This window comes from Ochotona princeps, chromosome 13, assembly GCF_030435755.1.
Source record: "Ochotona princeps isolate mOchPri1 chromosome 13, mOchPri1.hap1, whole genome shotgun sequence".
In the NCBI taxonomy this organism is placed as follows: domain Eukaryota; kingdom Metazoa; phylum Chordata; class Mammalia; order Lagomorpha; family Ochotonidae; genus Ochotona; species Ochotona princeps.
In genome coordinates, this window is record NC_080844.1 from 14,231,180 (window position 1) to 14,245,699 (window position 14,520).

Below are 14,520 nucleotides of genomic sequence, written 5' to 3' on the forward strand. Positions count from 1 at the left end.
GCTGCTTTCCACTGACTTCAACCATGTTACTTAGACTATCCACATTCCCAACTTCAAAGGAAACATGTCTATATTTACTTGACTGACCTCTCAGCAACACTCAATGACTACTCCTCCTTCTGGAAATACTTGCTCTAAAAGTTTCCCTGACAACACTCTTGGTTTTCCTGTCTCATTATTCAACAAGTGATCAGGAAATATCGACCAAGTGCCCAAAGCAGTAATGAACAATCAGACTAAATCCCAGTATTTCAGGGTGGGAAAGTGGCAATGCGGAGAGGAAACAGGATTGAAACTCAGGCAGTCTGGTACAGGTTGGGGATATCTCAAGCAGTGTATAAAACACTGTGCCATGGCATAGTGGGTATCCTGCATGGGCATCAGTTCAAGTCCTGACCATTTCATTTCTGATCAATTCCCTGCTAATGTGCCTGAGATAACAGCCAGGATGACCCAAGTTCTTGGGTCCCTGTACTCAAGTGGGAAACCTCAAAGAAGCTCCTGGCTTCAGACAGGTCCAGCTCTGGGCATTGTAACCATCTGGGGAGTAAACCAGAAGACGGAAGGCATTTCTCTCTGTAACTCTCTCTTAGATGGTGACATTTGAGTAACAGCCCAACTCAGATGAGGGAGTCAGCTTCGTCGACTGGTAGTGAGGTCTGAGTGGCTAGAACAGGGTAGGGCAGAACTGTTGCAAATGAGGCTTGAAGAAAGAGGGCGGCCAGGTCCAGAAGCTCAAGGGCCACTGTAAAGTTTGACTCTTTAATTTATGGAAAGTAATGTTACTACAGGGTTCTGAACTGTACTAAGTATCAGCATAGGGCTTGGATCTGACAAGAGTCCTCCGGTTTCCACGTTACAACTAGATCGAAGGGGGGTTATGCGTAGGAGTAGCTAAGTGATTAGGGTGACCTGAACCATATCCTGGAGGACTCAAAACAAAACAAAACAAAACCCCCCACCACCACACCAAAAACCAAAACAAACAAAATGATGACAGGGCCAGTGCTGTGGTCCTATATAGTAGCTAAAGTCATCACCTGCAGCGCTGGTATCCTATTGGGGGGTGGTTTAAGTACTGGCTGCTTCACTTCTGATCCAGCTCCATATAAACTGAGAAAGAAATTGAGGATGGCCCAAGTGTTCAGGTCCCTGATCTCTGGTGGGAGACCCCCAAAAAGTTCCTGGTTCCAGACTGGTCCAGCTCTAGCTGCTGCAGCCAGTTTGTTTGGGGAGTCAACCAGAGAGTATGAAAGACCTCTCTCCCTTCCTTTCAAATAAATGAGTAATAACAACAAAAGATAAACGGCACAGGTTTTGGGCATACGGCTAAGATACTCAAAGCCTGACATTGGAGTACCTGGTTTTCCAGACACAGCTCTGGCTCCCCAATCCAGGTAATTCAAAACCTGCGAAGCAGTGGTGAAAACTTGAGCAATTGAGTTTCTGCCACCCACATGAGCACCCTGCAATGAGTTTCTGCCTCCAAGCTTTGGGCTAGCCCAGGCTGGGGTGCTGCTGGCATTTCTGAAGCGAACCAATGGCAGGGAACACAATCTAATTAGAAAAAAAGGAGAACGATAAGAGGCAGATTCCGGATACTCTAAAGGTACAGCCAGCACAGCTTAGTTATGAATTGGATGTGGGTGAGGGTGAAAGGGTACGAGTAAAAGTACATAATACTGAAGGAGGAATCACAAACAATCCCAAGGTTTTTGGTCTGAGTACTAGAGGAGTAAAGTTCTCATCAACTGAGATGAAGATCACAAATGAACCAAATCTGTGATGGAAGGTGAGGTGTTCAAGTTTTGGACATACATCTCTACTGGGGTTCTTTTTTTTGGCGGAGATTTGTTAAGACTTAGTTCTCTGCTCTGTTTTTAGATGATGCTATCCAGCTAATCTACTCTTAAGCTCTGAATACCCCACTGACACACAACCCTTAAATTTAAGTCTTCAGTCTCGACCTCTCAACTAAACTACAAAATGTTTACTTGACATATCTCTTTATGGATTCTTTAAAGCCATTGCAAACGCAAAACACACAACCAATTTCTTATTTTTGTGGATACTGCCCTATACCACCATCACCTCCAAACTGATCCATTGCAAGTCTCTTAAGTGGGCCTCTCATCTCCACATATGCCCTGAGTTATCTTTTAAGAATCACCACCAAATCACACTCGTACTAAAAAATAATTCACTGGCCTCCTGATGACACTCTTACAAAATTTTTAAACACGTGACGTGCTCTCACCTTCTCTAATTTTATTTTTTTTAAAGATTTATCTGCTTGAAAGGCAGTGTTACAGCTAAAGCCTTTTCCATCTGCTGGTTAACCCTCTAAAAGGCTGCCAGAGCAGGGGATGGGCCAGGTGAAATCAGGAGCGCTGAGTCTTCCATATGGGATCAGGCACCCTAGGAGCTGGGCCATTTTTGCTTTTCCAAGACATATTAGCAAGGAGCCGAATAGGAAGCCTAGTAGCTGGGACTCAAACTCACACCCTTATGCGTACCAGTGTTGCGGGTGCAGGCTTAATCCACTACTTTACAATGCTAGTCCTTTTCAGTTCATTAAATATGCCAGGAATTTGGTTGGTGCTGCCCTTTGATTGGGAATGTTTTTCCCTTGGGCACAGCATCCATCACTTCCATTCAAAGTGCATGTTAACAGGAAGCTGGATTGGAATCCGAGGTGGGACATGATCTCAGGCATTCTGACATGCCAAGCGCAGCCTCACTGCTTCGCCACAATTCCCACCCCAAGGAAATGCTTTTAGAAAGGCTTCTTGGGCCCGGCGGCGTGGCCTAGTGGCTAAAGTCCTCGCCTTGAAAGCCCCGGGATCCCATATGGGCGCCGGTTCTAATCCCGGCAGCTCCACTTCCCATCCAGCTCCCTGCTTGTGGCCTGGGAAAGCAGTTGAGGACGGCCCAATGCATTGGGACCCTGCACCCGCGTGGGAGACCCGGAAGAGGTTCCAGGTTCCCGGCTTCAGATCGGCGTGCACCGGCCCGTTGCGGCTCACTTGGGGAGTGAATCACCGGACGGAAGATCTTCCTCTCTGTCTCTCCTCCTCTCTGTATATCTGGCTGTAATAAAAAAAAATGAATAAATCTTAAAAAAAAAAAAAAAAAGAAAGGCTTCTTAAACTGGATAAGAAAAAGCAATAAAAAAGAAAAAGCAGTGAAAAATTGGGCAAATGGAGACTCTAAGGTGGACTATGTCAATCCGTGGATTCCTCAGCGACCTCATTGTGCTTGGAGTGGTGTGACTGGGGCAATTCATGGCTGAACTGTCAAAACCACTTGAGCAGCACCCTCGGAGCATGCCCCACATCAGGGACCTGGGGTAGGTGGGAGACTGGGTGGGGCTTCTCCCTTACGATCCCCCTTTGCCTCAGATACACGAGGGAAATGGTGTGGAAGTGGTGGTCTTGCCCACTTTCCTGTAGCCCTTGAACCTTTTTACCCTAACTATGTAAAGATTGTCAAAAATATAATAAAAAAAATGGAAAAAGTTTAAAAAAATAGGGAAAGAAAAATGAACAAAGCTACCTCTCTATTTGTAAAGCTGCTTGAGCGCTTGTAGAAGGATTTCTTCAGTGGTAAATATGCTCATGTGAAGCAATCAACATGGTGATTCACAAATTAACTCCCTCGAAAGGAGAGTTAGTTGGCCACAGAAACAGCTCAAGAACATCTAGTGTTGTAAGACAAAGGGTCATTTGGAAAGATAACTGATCCAAAGGACTGTTGTTGACCTGGCTGAAGATCAAAATGAGCTAGATAGTAGAAATGAGCATGTTTTCAAAGCCACAGCAGTGCAAGAGCTACAGCATGTGAGCAAGGGTAACTGGCTATGCTGAAACAGCAAATAGAGTCTGTGACGATGTCTGCAGCCATTTTGGCTTCACAGAAAATTACTGAAGGAGAGTAGCTATTTTAACAAATCATCTTTCATTGTTAGGATCTGTTGAACCCTTTAGGTCTAAGATACTTCCCAAACTCTGGAAAGCAACCCTGATGAAATCCCCATTCTGAAGGTCTCCAAAGCAGTACAAAGCACTTCTATTAAGTACCCATTTCTAGAAGCAAAAAACACCTCTGTAGGGTATAAGCTCATCATGCTTTCACTGGCAAGGTAGAGCATGAAAAGGTGTATTCTTACAATAAGGATCACTTTACAATAAATCAGAAAACAAAAGTAGCAGTCAGAGATGCTCAAGACACTTTATCCTGCATGGAAATCCTGGTTAAATCACACACTAGTATGGATCTGTCATAGACAACAACAGTAAAGCAAAGCATGCTTATTCGTAGAATACTTGCTGATCAATTAGCTGTGTGCCAATTAATGGCAGATACTGTATCTTACCCATTTCAGTTTACTCAGGGAAAAGGCCAGTATCTGGCACACAGTAGGGCCTTAAAACATTTCTTTAATGCTTGCCTATTATTTTTGTGGAACAGCAAGCCAAAGTCACTCACTGCGATGCTGACATCACCAGAGCATGTCTGAGTCCCAACTGCTTTACTAGGACCACAGCTAGCTCATTTTTCTGCTACACAGAAACATACTTTAATTTGAATGGCCTCAAAAAAGTTCACTACAGAGAAACTAACTTTTAGGAAGTTTCAACCCCTTCTTCTTTTATAGCCCAGAGGCAGGATAGGCTTTTGATAAATACAATTGGACCGATACAAGATGATGATGTTCTGCCGGTCTAATGGTACCTTTGTTAGAAAGAAGAAAACCGAAAACAAAACATGTCCACAAATGCCAAAAACAGAGAGTGAGCTTTCAAGGCTTGGGAGATGGATAGGTATAACCAAGTGGCCTTCAAGCTCAGACAGGTTATTACTGTTATTATTTTTAAGATTTATTTATTTTACTTGGAAAGTCAGAGTTACAGAGACGGAGGAAGACAGAGATCTTCTATCTGGTGGCTGATTCTCCAAATGTCTGCACCTGCCAGAGCTGGGCTGATCCAAACCTGGGAGTTAGGAGTTTCTTCCAGATCTCTTGTGCAGGATGGCCCAAGGACTCGAGTCATTCTCCACAGCTTTTCCAGGCCATTAGAGAGCTGGACTGGGAATTGGAGCAGCTGGGACAAGAACTGGAGCCCATGTGGGATGTACGTACTGGCAGGTGGAGGGTTAGTCTGCTATACTACCGTGTTGGCTTCCAGCCAGGCTACTGATAACTTTTCCACAGCAATTTCATTATAAGCCTCTTATTTACCACTGATTTCGATTTACTGAGACCCAGATGCTACTCCTACATGTATATTGCTTTAGAATGAGACATGTAAGGGAGAGGGCCCCACCTATCTCAAACTGGGACAGATATTTCAGCTGTTTGGATTAACAGAAACTTAGAAGGTTGTCATGGCCTATGAGGTAATGAAACTGTGACAATATAGATGAGGGAAAGTGTACCTCATTTTAAAAAAATGACTTATTCATTTTTATTGCAAAGTCAGACATACAGAGAGGAGGAGAGGCAGAGAGGATCTTCCATCCATTGATTCACTCCCCAGGCGCACACAACGGCCAGAGCTGAGCCAACCCGAAGCCAGGAGCCAGGAGCCAGGAGCTTTTCCCATGTGGGTGCAGGCTTTGGGCCATCCTCGGCTGCTTTCCCAGGCCACAAGCAAGGAGCTGGATGGGAAGTGGGCTGCGGGGATTAGAACCGGGGCCCATATGGGATCTTGATGCACGTGAGGGAAAGACTTTAGCTGCTAGGCTACCACGCTGGGCCCGAGGGAAGGTTTACTTCAAATCAGTTGTTAGTGAAGTCAACTGTCTGAGTCCAACAAAAGCTGAGGGAAAAGGCGTAGCTTAAGATTCTGATGTAACAGATCTGATGAACAAAAAAAAGTATTGAATTCTGGAATAATTTGATTTTCACTTATTATTAGGCTTTTCTGTTTATGTAGGATTTAATCATTTTCCACAGCAAAAAACAAACAAAATTAATCTTGAAAAATCACTGTAGTTCTAGGCAGAATTCTATGCATGCTGGTCTACAACCAAGGAAGGAAATGCTTCTGAGATTATTAGAAGGGGCTGATGTTGTGGCATAGTGGGTAGCTGTAGCCTTTGACACCAGCAGCGCATGTCAGAGTGCTGCTTCAAGCACTGGCTGCTCCACTTCTGGTCCAGCCCCTTCCTGACGTGGCTGGACGGCTGCGGATGATAGCCTAACTGCTTGGGCCTCTGCCACCGCACAAGAGGTCTAGGCTCCTGGCCTGGCCAAGACTCAGCAGTGGCTCTTATCTGAGCAGTGACCAAGAGGATGCAAGATCTCTTTCTTTCCCATTTTCTGTAATCCTGCCTTCCAAATACAAAATCTTTACTACAAGGAAAAGTTACTGGAAGTCTGCAACAGCATCATTTTGAGAAAATATATGAAGAGCAATCGCGAAAGCTACCATGTCCTGGGTAGCTGATTTACCAAGACCTCCGATTAGTGGAATCATCTCACTTTTTTATTCCACTCAGATTATGAACTGATGACCAAGAACCCACTCTCCATAGAAATCCTACCTACAGCCTCGCTTCAAACATGCCAATCCTACCACTGCTCAGGAACTTCCAGTTTCACTGCTCAAGAAACTGTTACACGTTGTCTAACTTCTTATATCTTTTCACCCAATGGACTTAGTTTCTAGGACTAAAGCCACACAAATCACTATCCACTCATTCTGCTATATGACTTGAAGACAGTAATACCGTCTTTCATCTCTAAAACATGTAACTCCAGTTTGTCACTTTGTTCCTTGTATGGCAGATTGCACATGCTCTAATTCAAACTTTACTCTTCTCAATAACAGCAACACAAATTCCTTATTAAACACAATTCAGAGACTTGAATGATACGAGTTCAGTGTAACTGGTCCAAAGTACATGGCTGAGTACTTTACTACAAATACATAATAATATACCGTGCAAAAACAAAACAAGTGTTCATTTCTGGCTAGGACTTGGCAGTGTAGTCTTCCATTTGTCATCCTCCATAATACACATGTATCAGCTCTTCCCAAGTATGCTCCTCAATTTCCTGAACCCAGTTAAGTGACTTTAATTTTCTTCTATTTAAGGACAATTCCCTGAACACTCCCAGGAATCAGTAAGACTGCCAACCAAGCTACAGAGTTCTTAGGCTACCACCTTCACTCCCCCAGTTCTAAGCTTCTAAGGAATACCATTTTTTCACGATGATGGGTACACGAAGGTGATTTTCTCCCAAAATTTGTCATCTTGGTTTTTCAAAAAATCAGTTCAGGGAGGCAGAGCCTTCTTTAGTGAAATCTGCTCTCTTCCAGGGTCAGAAATTTCAGAGACTGTAGTTTTTAGTAAAATTAGAGCTACATGTATCCTACCACCAATTTGCCTTACAAGTTCTGTGATGTCTCAACACAAACCATGCCCATCCTGTGTGTCAGTGCATAGCGAGGGGCAGTGGCTGAAGGAAAGGAAACAACCATCAGCGTCTCTTTTCAGTAACTGAACCTAACTCCCTTGGCGTTTGGCAACTGACTTTTTTTTTTCCCTCAGGTGAAAGAACAAACTTATTTTCCCCTTACCTGGTTCTTCATCTTTTTTTACTATGCACATCTTCTACTGCTACTGTTGCTTGGCAATTGAAACAAAGACAAATTTGCCCTTCTCTGAAAATCACCTCCCCCAAACTGGCTAAAGCTTACTGTCTCATAGAATAAACTCCTTGGTCAGGCAGTTGCACAGTGTCCATCTATCATAAAAATGTACTCTTCCATAGTAACAGAAAAAAAAGTGAAGTCTGATGCAATTACTTAAATTTAAAAAAAAAGCTTCCTCTCATTAATCTAATTAACAATTTAAATTTAGATTGATTTGCAAAGTCAATTTTTCAAGTTTCTTACATGCCAGAATTTAAATGCAGGATGTCTTGAGCTCTCATTAAACTCCCCCTTAAAAAATTATCTTATAATACACTTCCATAGGCTCTGGGATTTCCCCCTTTCCCTCCCCCAAATCCCCTTTTAATCTTTTTATACCTTAAATTCAAATCTGATAATCTGTATGTGACAATTTGGGTAAACTGGGGGTGACCCCTAAAATATTTATTTTCCACTTCACTCACAACAAATAATAGGAAATCTATGTAGAAAAAAATGCTTTGAAAACTTGGGCCAGAAGTGAAGGTGGGATGGTGGCAGAGAACAAGGTCAGTGAGAAGCTAACACTATAGCTATACACCTTTAAATACTACTATTTCCAGATATGAACTCATTAATACACCGAATTCTTGAAAGGCAGCAACTAAGGTCTTGTTTGGTTATTTTTATCCCACAGATCAAGGGAACATAACCTCGGTAACACTACCCTTTGGATTACGCATTAGTTGCTTTGGACAGTTTGCCAACTCAGTTGGGTTAAATGTTGACTACATGGTCAAGCAAGATGATCCAAATCAGCTGAAGGCAGGCAGCAAGGATGGTCACACGCTCACACAAAATGGCTAACTCCAGGTGAGCTCTCGTTTGGCTAGTCTCATCCTCCACTGCCCACTGCCTCTCGCTCTCTCCACCTACACTCTCCCAGAGCTTCTTTGTAGAAGACTACCCAACAGCAAGTTACACCCACGAAGGTGCGACTGACCCAGAGAGCACACCCGGCCGTGGCCTTCACATTTCACCTGGGAACAGGCTAGGGCCCAGCTTGCTCCAACTGGCAGATACTCCCATGCTGCTCACCTGTGTCACAGCGCAAGCACGGTAATGAAAACACACCCCTACGCTTTTCCAAAACCAAACAGGCAAACTGAGGTATGAAAACTCACTCCACTTTCAAATACCCAGGCCTTATTTTACAGATAACCACATACCATCTTCAAAGTGCCAAGACAAAAATCAATCATTTATGAAAACGAATGAATTTGTTTCTTTTGTATATTTCAACCGAAACAAACTTGTTTACATCATTCACTGAACCTAGTCAGCATTGAAAGGGACTGATCTACATCTCAGAATGAGATAATGTCAGTTCAAATAAAAATTTTAAATCCAAACTTCAATACCTACAGCATCTTTTTTCTCATTCTGCCTTCCATGTCACCTTCGGGTAGGGGTTAGGAGTGGGGGAGGCAAGAGATTACCGCCCAGAACCTAAGTCAGTTCTCATAAATTTGCGTAATCCTGGTTGCAGCCAGTCCAAAACTTGCTAATGATTGGCTACTCCGGTAAACCAATTACCACTCTTTCCACATTACAGTCCTTCATTTTACAAAGGCCTTTAAGACCTTAACCCAAAGCACTGATAAGAGACTCCTGTGCAACTTCCAAGAACAACAGATTCTAGGGACGATAACTGCTTTTTCCAATCACAAGTCCTGTGCACACTGCAAGCCCAGTTCTTCCTTGCGTATTGCAGGAGCCTTTTCGGGCAGAGAGACCGGAAGTTGGTGCAGGTATTGTTGATGCCGTGAAACAAAGCCCAACACTCCCCCAACCAAAATAAATTAAAAAAAACAAAAAGCCCTTGGAGCTCGCTCGCCCCACCCTTCGGTCTGTTCAGCCCACCCCCCTCAAGGAGAGCAAGCGCTGCAGGATCGATTCCCGGGAGCGGGGTTGGGGATCAGGTCGGGACCGCAGGAGCGCTGTCTGGTTTGGGGCCTGCGAGGCCGGCTGCGCAGGTAAGGCGTAGGGCGCAGCGAGGCGGCGGCCGCTCCGGTTACCTGCGGCGAAATGGAGCGGGGTGGACTTCCTGCCCGCCGTGTCGCGGCTGTTCACTTTCTCGGGCGTCACCAGCCTCTTGACTCGCTCTACGTCCCCGTTGCGGCACGCCTCGAACAGCTCGCGGGCGCCGGGCTCCACCACCTCGGCCGCCGAGCTGGCACAGGCCGCGCCCCCGCCGGCGCAGCGACGGCCCGACATGGTGATCCTCGCCGCCGCCGCCAGCAGCAGCAGCAGCAGCAGCAGCTGCAGCAGCAGCGCCAGCCGCGGCAGCAGGAGCCCCGGCCCCGCGAGCAGGAGGGCGAGGGCCCCTGGAGGAGTCGCGATCAGGGCCCGGGCCGCTCCGCTCCCTGCTGTCACCCGAGCCGGCGCAGTCCCATGGCCGCGCCGCCGCGCGCCCCTCGCCCGGCTCCGCGCCCCCGAGCTGCGTCCCGGCGGCGGCGGCGGCGGCGGCAGGGGCAGCGCGAACCCGCCGTCCGAGCCCCGAAGCGACGCGGCGGACGCGGCGGACGCGGCGGCGGCGGCGGAAGCAGGCGAGGCCCCTCCTGCCAGCGCCGTCAAGCCCCGGGAGCACGCGTGACGTCTCCCCGCGCAGGCGCAGTGGTTGGGCAGCGGCCGGGTAGGTCTCGGCGAGCCGGGCTGCGCGGAGGGGTTTGTGGGAAATGTGAGGCGAGCGCCTCTGGCAGCGGGAGAAGGGGCTTCGTCCCACCGCCATCTTTGTCAGGGCTGTTGCTGACGCAGAGCGACCCTGCTTCTTGTGTAGTTTAAAAGGCACGGATTTTCCAAACTGTTATACGACACTGGGAAAAAAAAAAAAAAAAAAAAAAGAAGCCCGTGAAAGTTTTTCTCGAGCTTTGCACATTCTTCTAGAAGTCTTACGGTGAAAATGTCCGTATTTTCAGGTTCCACAGTCCCTTTAAATCTTGGGGATTTCTTTTCCGTTTTCTTCAACGTGTCTCTTCTCTCATGAGTACTCTTTCGGTTGTTCCTTTCAAGCCACTTCTGGGAAATGAACCAGTTGCTTTCTACTTAGTTTACTCGCGCTGCCTCAAGATAATTTAAAGGAAAGTAAAGAAAACGGATTCTAATGACGAGGTGATAACGAAGAGGAGTGGTTCTGAACAGTTAATCCTCCCACCAGTACTAGCGAGGCGGGAGGCACCGTGTGGCCGGAGTTTCTGAACGCTGAGCCCTCGCAGCTCCGGCACATTTTCTGAGTGTGATATTTTTTCCCTTCGTTTAACTGACAAGCTCGGGAAAAGCACACAGTGCATTTTCGTGCTTGAGGTAGTGTGGTTGCCAGGGGTCATGTATCTAGCTGCTTCCTTCAAGAGGCTGAGAGGTGTACATAGAGTTTACCAAAAGCTGTACATGTCGCTGTTGGCATGCTTACAGGCGATTTCCGCTTGTGTCAACCAGTTTTTCAAGAGATCCAGTTTTTGTGAGTGTTGACTCATTACTGTGCCGAAAGAGGATGTATAGTTACAATTTTTTGTACATATATATGTAGTGTAAATTTAGATTGTGGTGCATATCAATACACCTAAGAACTAGAATGCTACCATGCGTTTTCTTCCTTGTTTCACCTACTTGTCAAATTATTCCTGATTTTCTGTTATTCTTTGCTTACTAATTTATATCTATTATGTATTTTCTTCTTATGTGTGTATCTCTAAGATATTGCTGAATTTTACACTCTTGAGCTTTATGAAAATTTTGCAAGAATTTTTTTTTCTACTGAAGTCTACTTAAGTTTCATGGGTTCCTTTTCATTGCTTTACAGAATTTTCTGATGTGAAAGTGCCATGACTTTACAATTCAACTGGACATTTGCGTTATTTCCGCTTTGTAGTATTATGAGGAATGAATATACATCCTCCTGTTGCAAGGCAAGCTTTCAATCTTTATGACAGCTACCCTCAGCATAGGAAGTACAACTGGTGTTTTTCACCCAGTAAGTACATTCACTTGTAAGAAAATAATGTTTCTCAGAATAGTAAAGTAAATATGTATCTCTCCATTGTTTAAAAAATGCTAATTGTGATGCTGAGTTATGGGGAAGAATTATGTTCATGTTACAAATGTTAAGTTGTTTTGCAGAAAAGATTGTTAATAATGTACACACCCACTAGCGGTGTGTAGGAGTGTTTCTTTTTAAAAACCTGCCCTCACCAATTTTTGATATTATCAGATGCAGTTTTTTTTTCAATTGAAAGCAGAATCTCAAGAACTACTTGCATAACCATGTTCAAAACAGCATTAGTTATAGCAGCCAAGAAATGCAGATGACCCCAGCGTCATGACCAGATAAAGGAAATAGGCAGAACGTAGCCTATCTATGCAATGGAATATTGTTCAGCCTTGAGATGCAGGGAGTCCTTTCACGTGCTCTGACATAGGCCAGTGTTGAGAAGCAAAATACACTAGTCACAAAATAGGTCTTTTGTGATCTCCCGCCCGAAAGGCTGCCTGAACAAAATCCATAAAATTAGAGTCCTAACAGTAAGACATCCTCAACCCATACTGGATTAACTGAGAGTTCAATTTCTGACTGGCCTCTGATTGCAGCTTCTTGCTAGTGCAGTATAATGACTCAAGTAGTTGGATCTTTGCCTCCAGTGTGGGAGACATGAATTGGATTCCAGACTCCCAATTGTGGCCGGGCCCAACCCAGGCTTTGGCAGGCATTTAATTGAGGAGTGAACCAGTGGGTGGGAGCCCTGTCTGTCTGCTTCTCACTAAAAAAAAAAAAGAAAGAAAAAAAAAAAAAAGGTTTTAGATACCAAAAATGGGTGACTTAAACAACAGATTTTGGATGCCAGAAGTCTAAAGTTAAGGTGCTGGCAGGTTAGTTTTTTTTCTGAGGCCCCTCTCTGTTGCATTGTAGAAGGCTACCTTCTCTCTGTAGTGCCCATGCATGGTTTCTTTTATGTGCCCAAATTTCTTTGTGAGGACAATTGAGTGTAGTAGGGTTTACATATATGACTTATTTATTTATTTGAACTTAAAAAAAAAAAGGTTTTATTTATTTGAAAGTAGTTACAGACAGCAAGGCTAAGACATATTTTCCATCTGCTGGTTCACCTCCCCAAATGATTACATTGGGTGGGATGGGCCTGGCCAGGTGTAAACCAGCACCACTCTTTTGCCCAGGTGTATTAGCAGGCAACTGGATGGAATATGGCACAGCTGGGATTTGAACTGATGCCCAAAAGGTAATGCTAGTGTTACAAGCAGTGGCTTAATCTGTGATGTCAGCACTCTAGTCCCTGTTTACTTACTTTAAAAAAAACTATTTTACTTGAAAGTCTTAAGAGTTTTTCCATCTACTGTTTCACTCCCCATGTAACTGCAGTGGCTGGAGCTGAGTGCATCGAAAGCTAAAGGCCAGGAGCTTCTTTAGCATCTCCCATGTGACTTCAGGGCCCAAGGTCTTAGGATATCCTCTTCTGCTTTCCCAGGCCATTAGCCAGGAGCTGGATCAGAAGTGGAACTGCTGTGACTCAAACTGGTGCCCATATAGGATGCTGAATCTGTTTACACCTTTCATTATCTTCTCAAGGCACTTTTGAAGTGAGCTAAATTGGAACTGGAGCAGGTGAGATTCCAACTGGCACTAGCATGGATGTTGATATTACAGAAGGTTTATCTTGCTATGCCAGAGCCAGCTCCTATTCATTTGCTTTTTAAGGATTTATTTACTTGAAAGACAGTGTTGGAGAGAGGGAGAGATCTTCCATCTACTGGTTTACTCTCCAAATGGACACGAGTGGAGTTGTGCTAGACCAAAGCCAGGAGCCTGAAACTCAATCCAGGTCTCCCAGGCTGGTGGCCGGGGCCCAAGCGCTTGAGACAGCATCTGCTGATTTTCCAAGCAAGTTAGCAGTGAGCTGGTCAAAAGTGGAGCAGTTGGGGCTTCATCTGCCATTCATATGGGATGCTGGCATTGCAAGCAGTAACTTAATTTGCTTTGCTATAACTCTGAGATTTATTTATTTGAAAGGTAGCATTATGGAGAGAGAGCAAGAGAGCTTTCATTTGCTGGTTCACTTCTCAAAGGGCTACAATGGCCTAGACTGAGCAAGGCTAAAAACACGAGCCTAGAATTTCATTTGTGTTTCCCACTTGAGTGGCAGAGGCCTAAGCTCCTGTGCTATCTTCTGCTGCCTTGTCAAGGCACGTCTGAAGAGAACTGAAATGGAACTAAAGCAGCCAGAACTCCAGCTGGCACCAGCATGGATGCTGGTATTGCTGGCACAGCTTAACCTGCTGTGTGTAGCATGTCGTCAGCACTCAAACTAGTTTTTTCAAAAAAAATCTATTAGCCTTATTCATTTTTAGCAAAAACTGGGCAATATTTATCTTTAGAACTCTGAGATGGTTTCACTAACTCTTATTTCCTGTTTTACTGCTATCTCACTTCTAGGTACCGTTATGTAATTATCCAAACAAACTCCAATCAAAGACTGAGTCATGATCTGTGTAGACCTTAGGTAAGATATTAAATTATATGTAATTTTTAATTTTATCTTATTTTAACATTTATTAGAGAGGTAAGGAATTTCAGACTTATATTAGCCTCCAAATCTAACTAGAATGGAGAGGGTTGGTTGGGTTGGGAGGGGAAGGTGGGTAAAATAAATGTTTCAGTTTTCTCTCCTGTGACTGCCGGTATTGGGGGAAGTGGAGAAAGGATGTTGCTCCTTACTGTCACACTGCATCAATACCCAGGGTCTGAGATGGTTTGATGTCACCTTTGAGGCCCCAAACATGGGGAAGAATGTTCTGAGAGTGTTACTTG

The 14,520-nt window shown here is 44.7% G+C and overlaps 1 protein-coding gene and 1 long non-coding RNA gene across 2 annotated transcripts in view; one reads left to right on the plus strand and one right to left on the minus strand.

The window, feature by feature from the left end:
* The window catches only part of TNKS2 (tankyrase 2), a 55,787-nt gene extending 45,427 nt beyond the window's left edge, over positions 1-10,360 (minus strand). Inside the window, exon 1 of the mRNA XM_012926440.2 lies at positions 9,722-10,360. Coding sequence (XP_012781894.1) covers positions 9,722-9,920 — 199 coding nt within the window. The 5' untranslated portion in view covers positions 9,921-10,360. The remainder of the gene's footprint in view (positions 1-9,721) is intronic.
* A 131-nt stretch (positions 10,361-10,491) lies between these two features.
* Positions 10,492-14,214, plus strand: LOC131481790 (uncharacterized). Its single transcript, XR_009246566.1, has 3 exons — positions 10,492-10,621; positions 11,503-11,673; positions 14,146-14,214. It is a non-coding gene; the product is annotated as an uncharacterized LOC131481790 (long non-coding RNA).
* Positions 14,215-14,520: the final 306 nt, after the last annotated feature.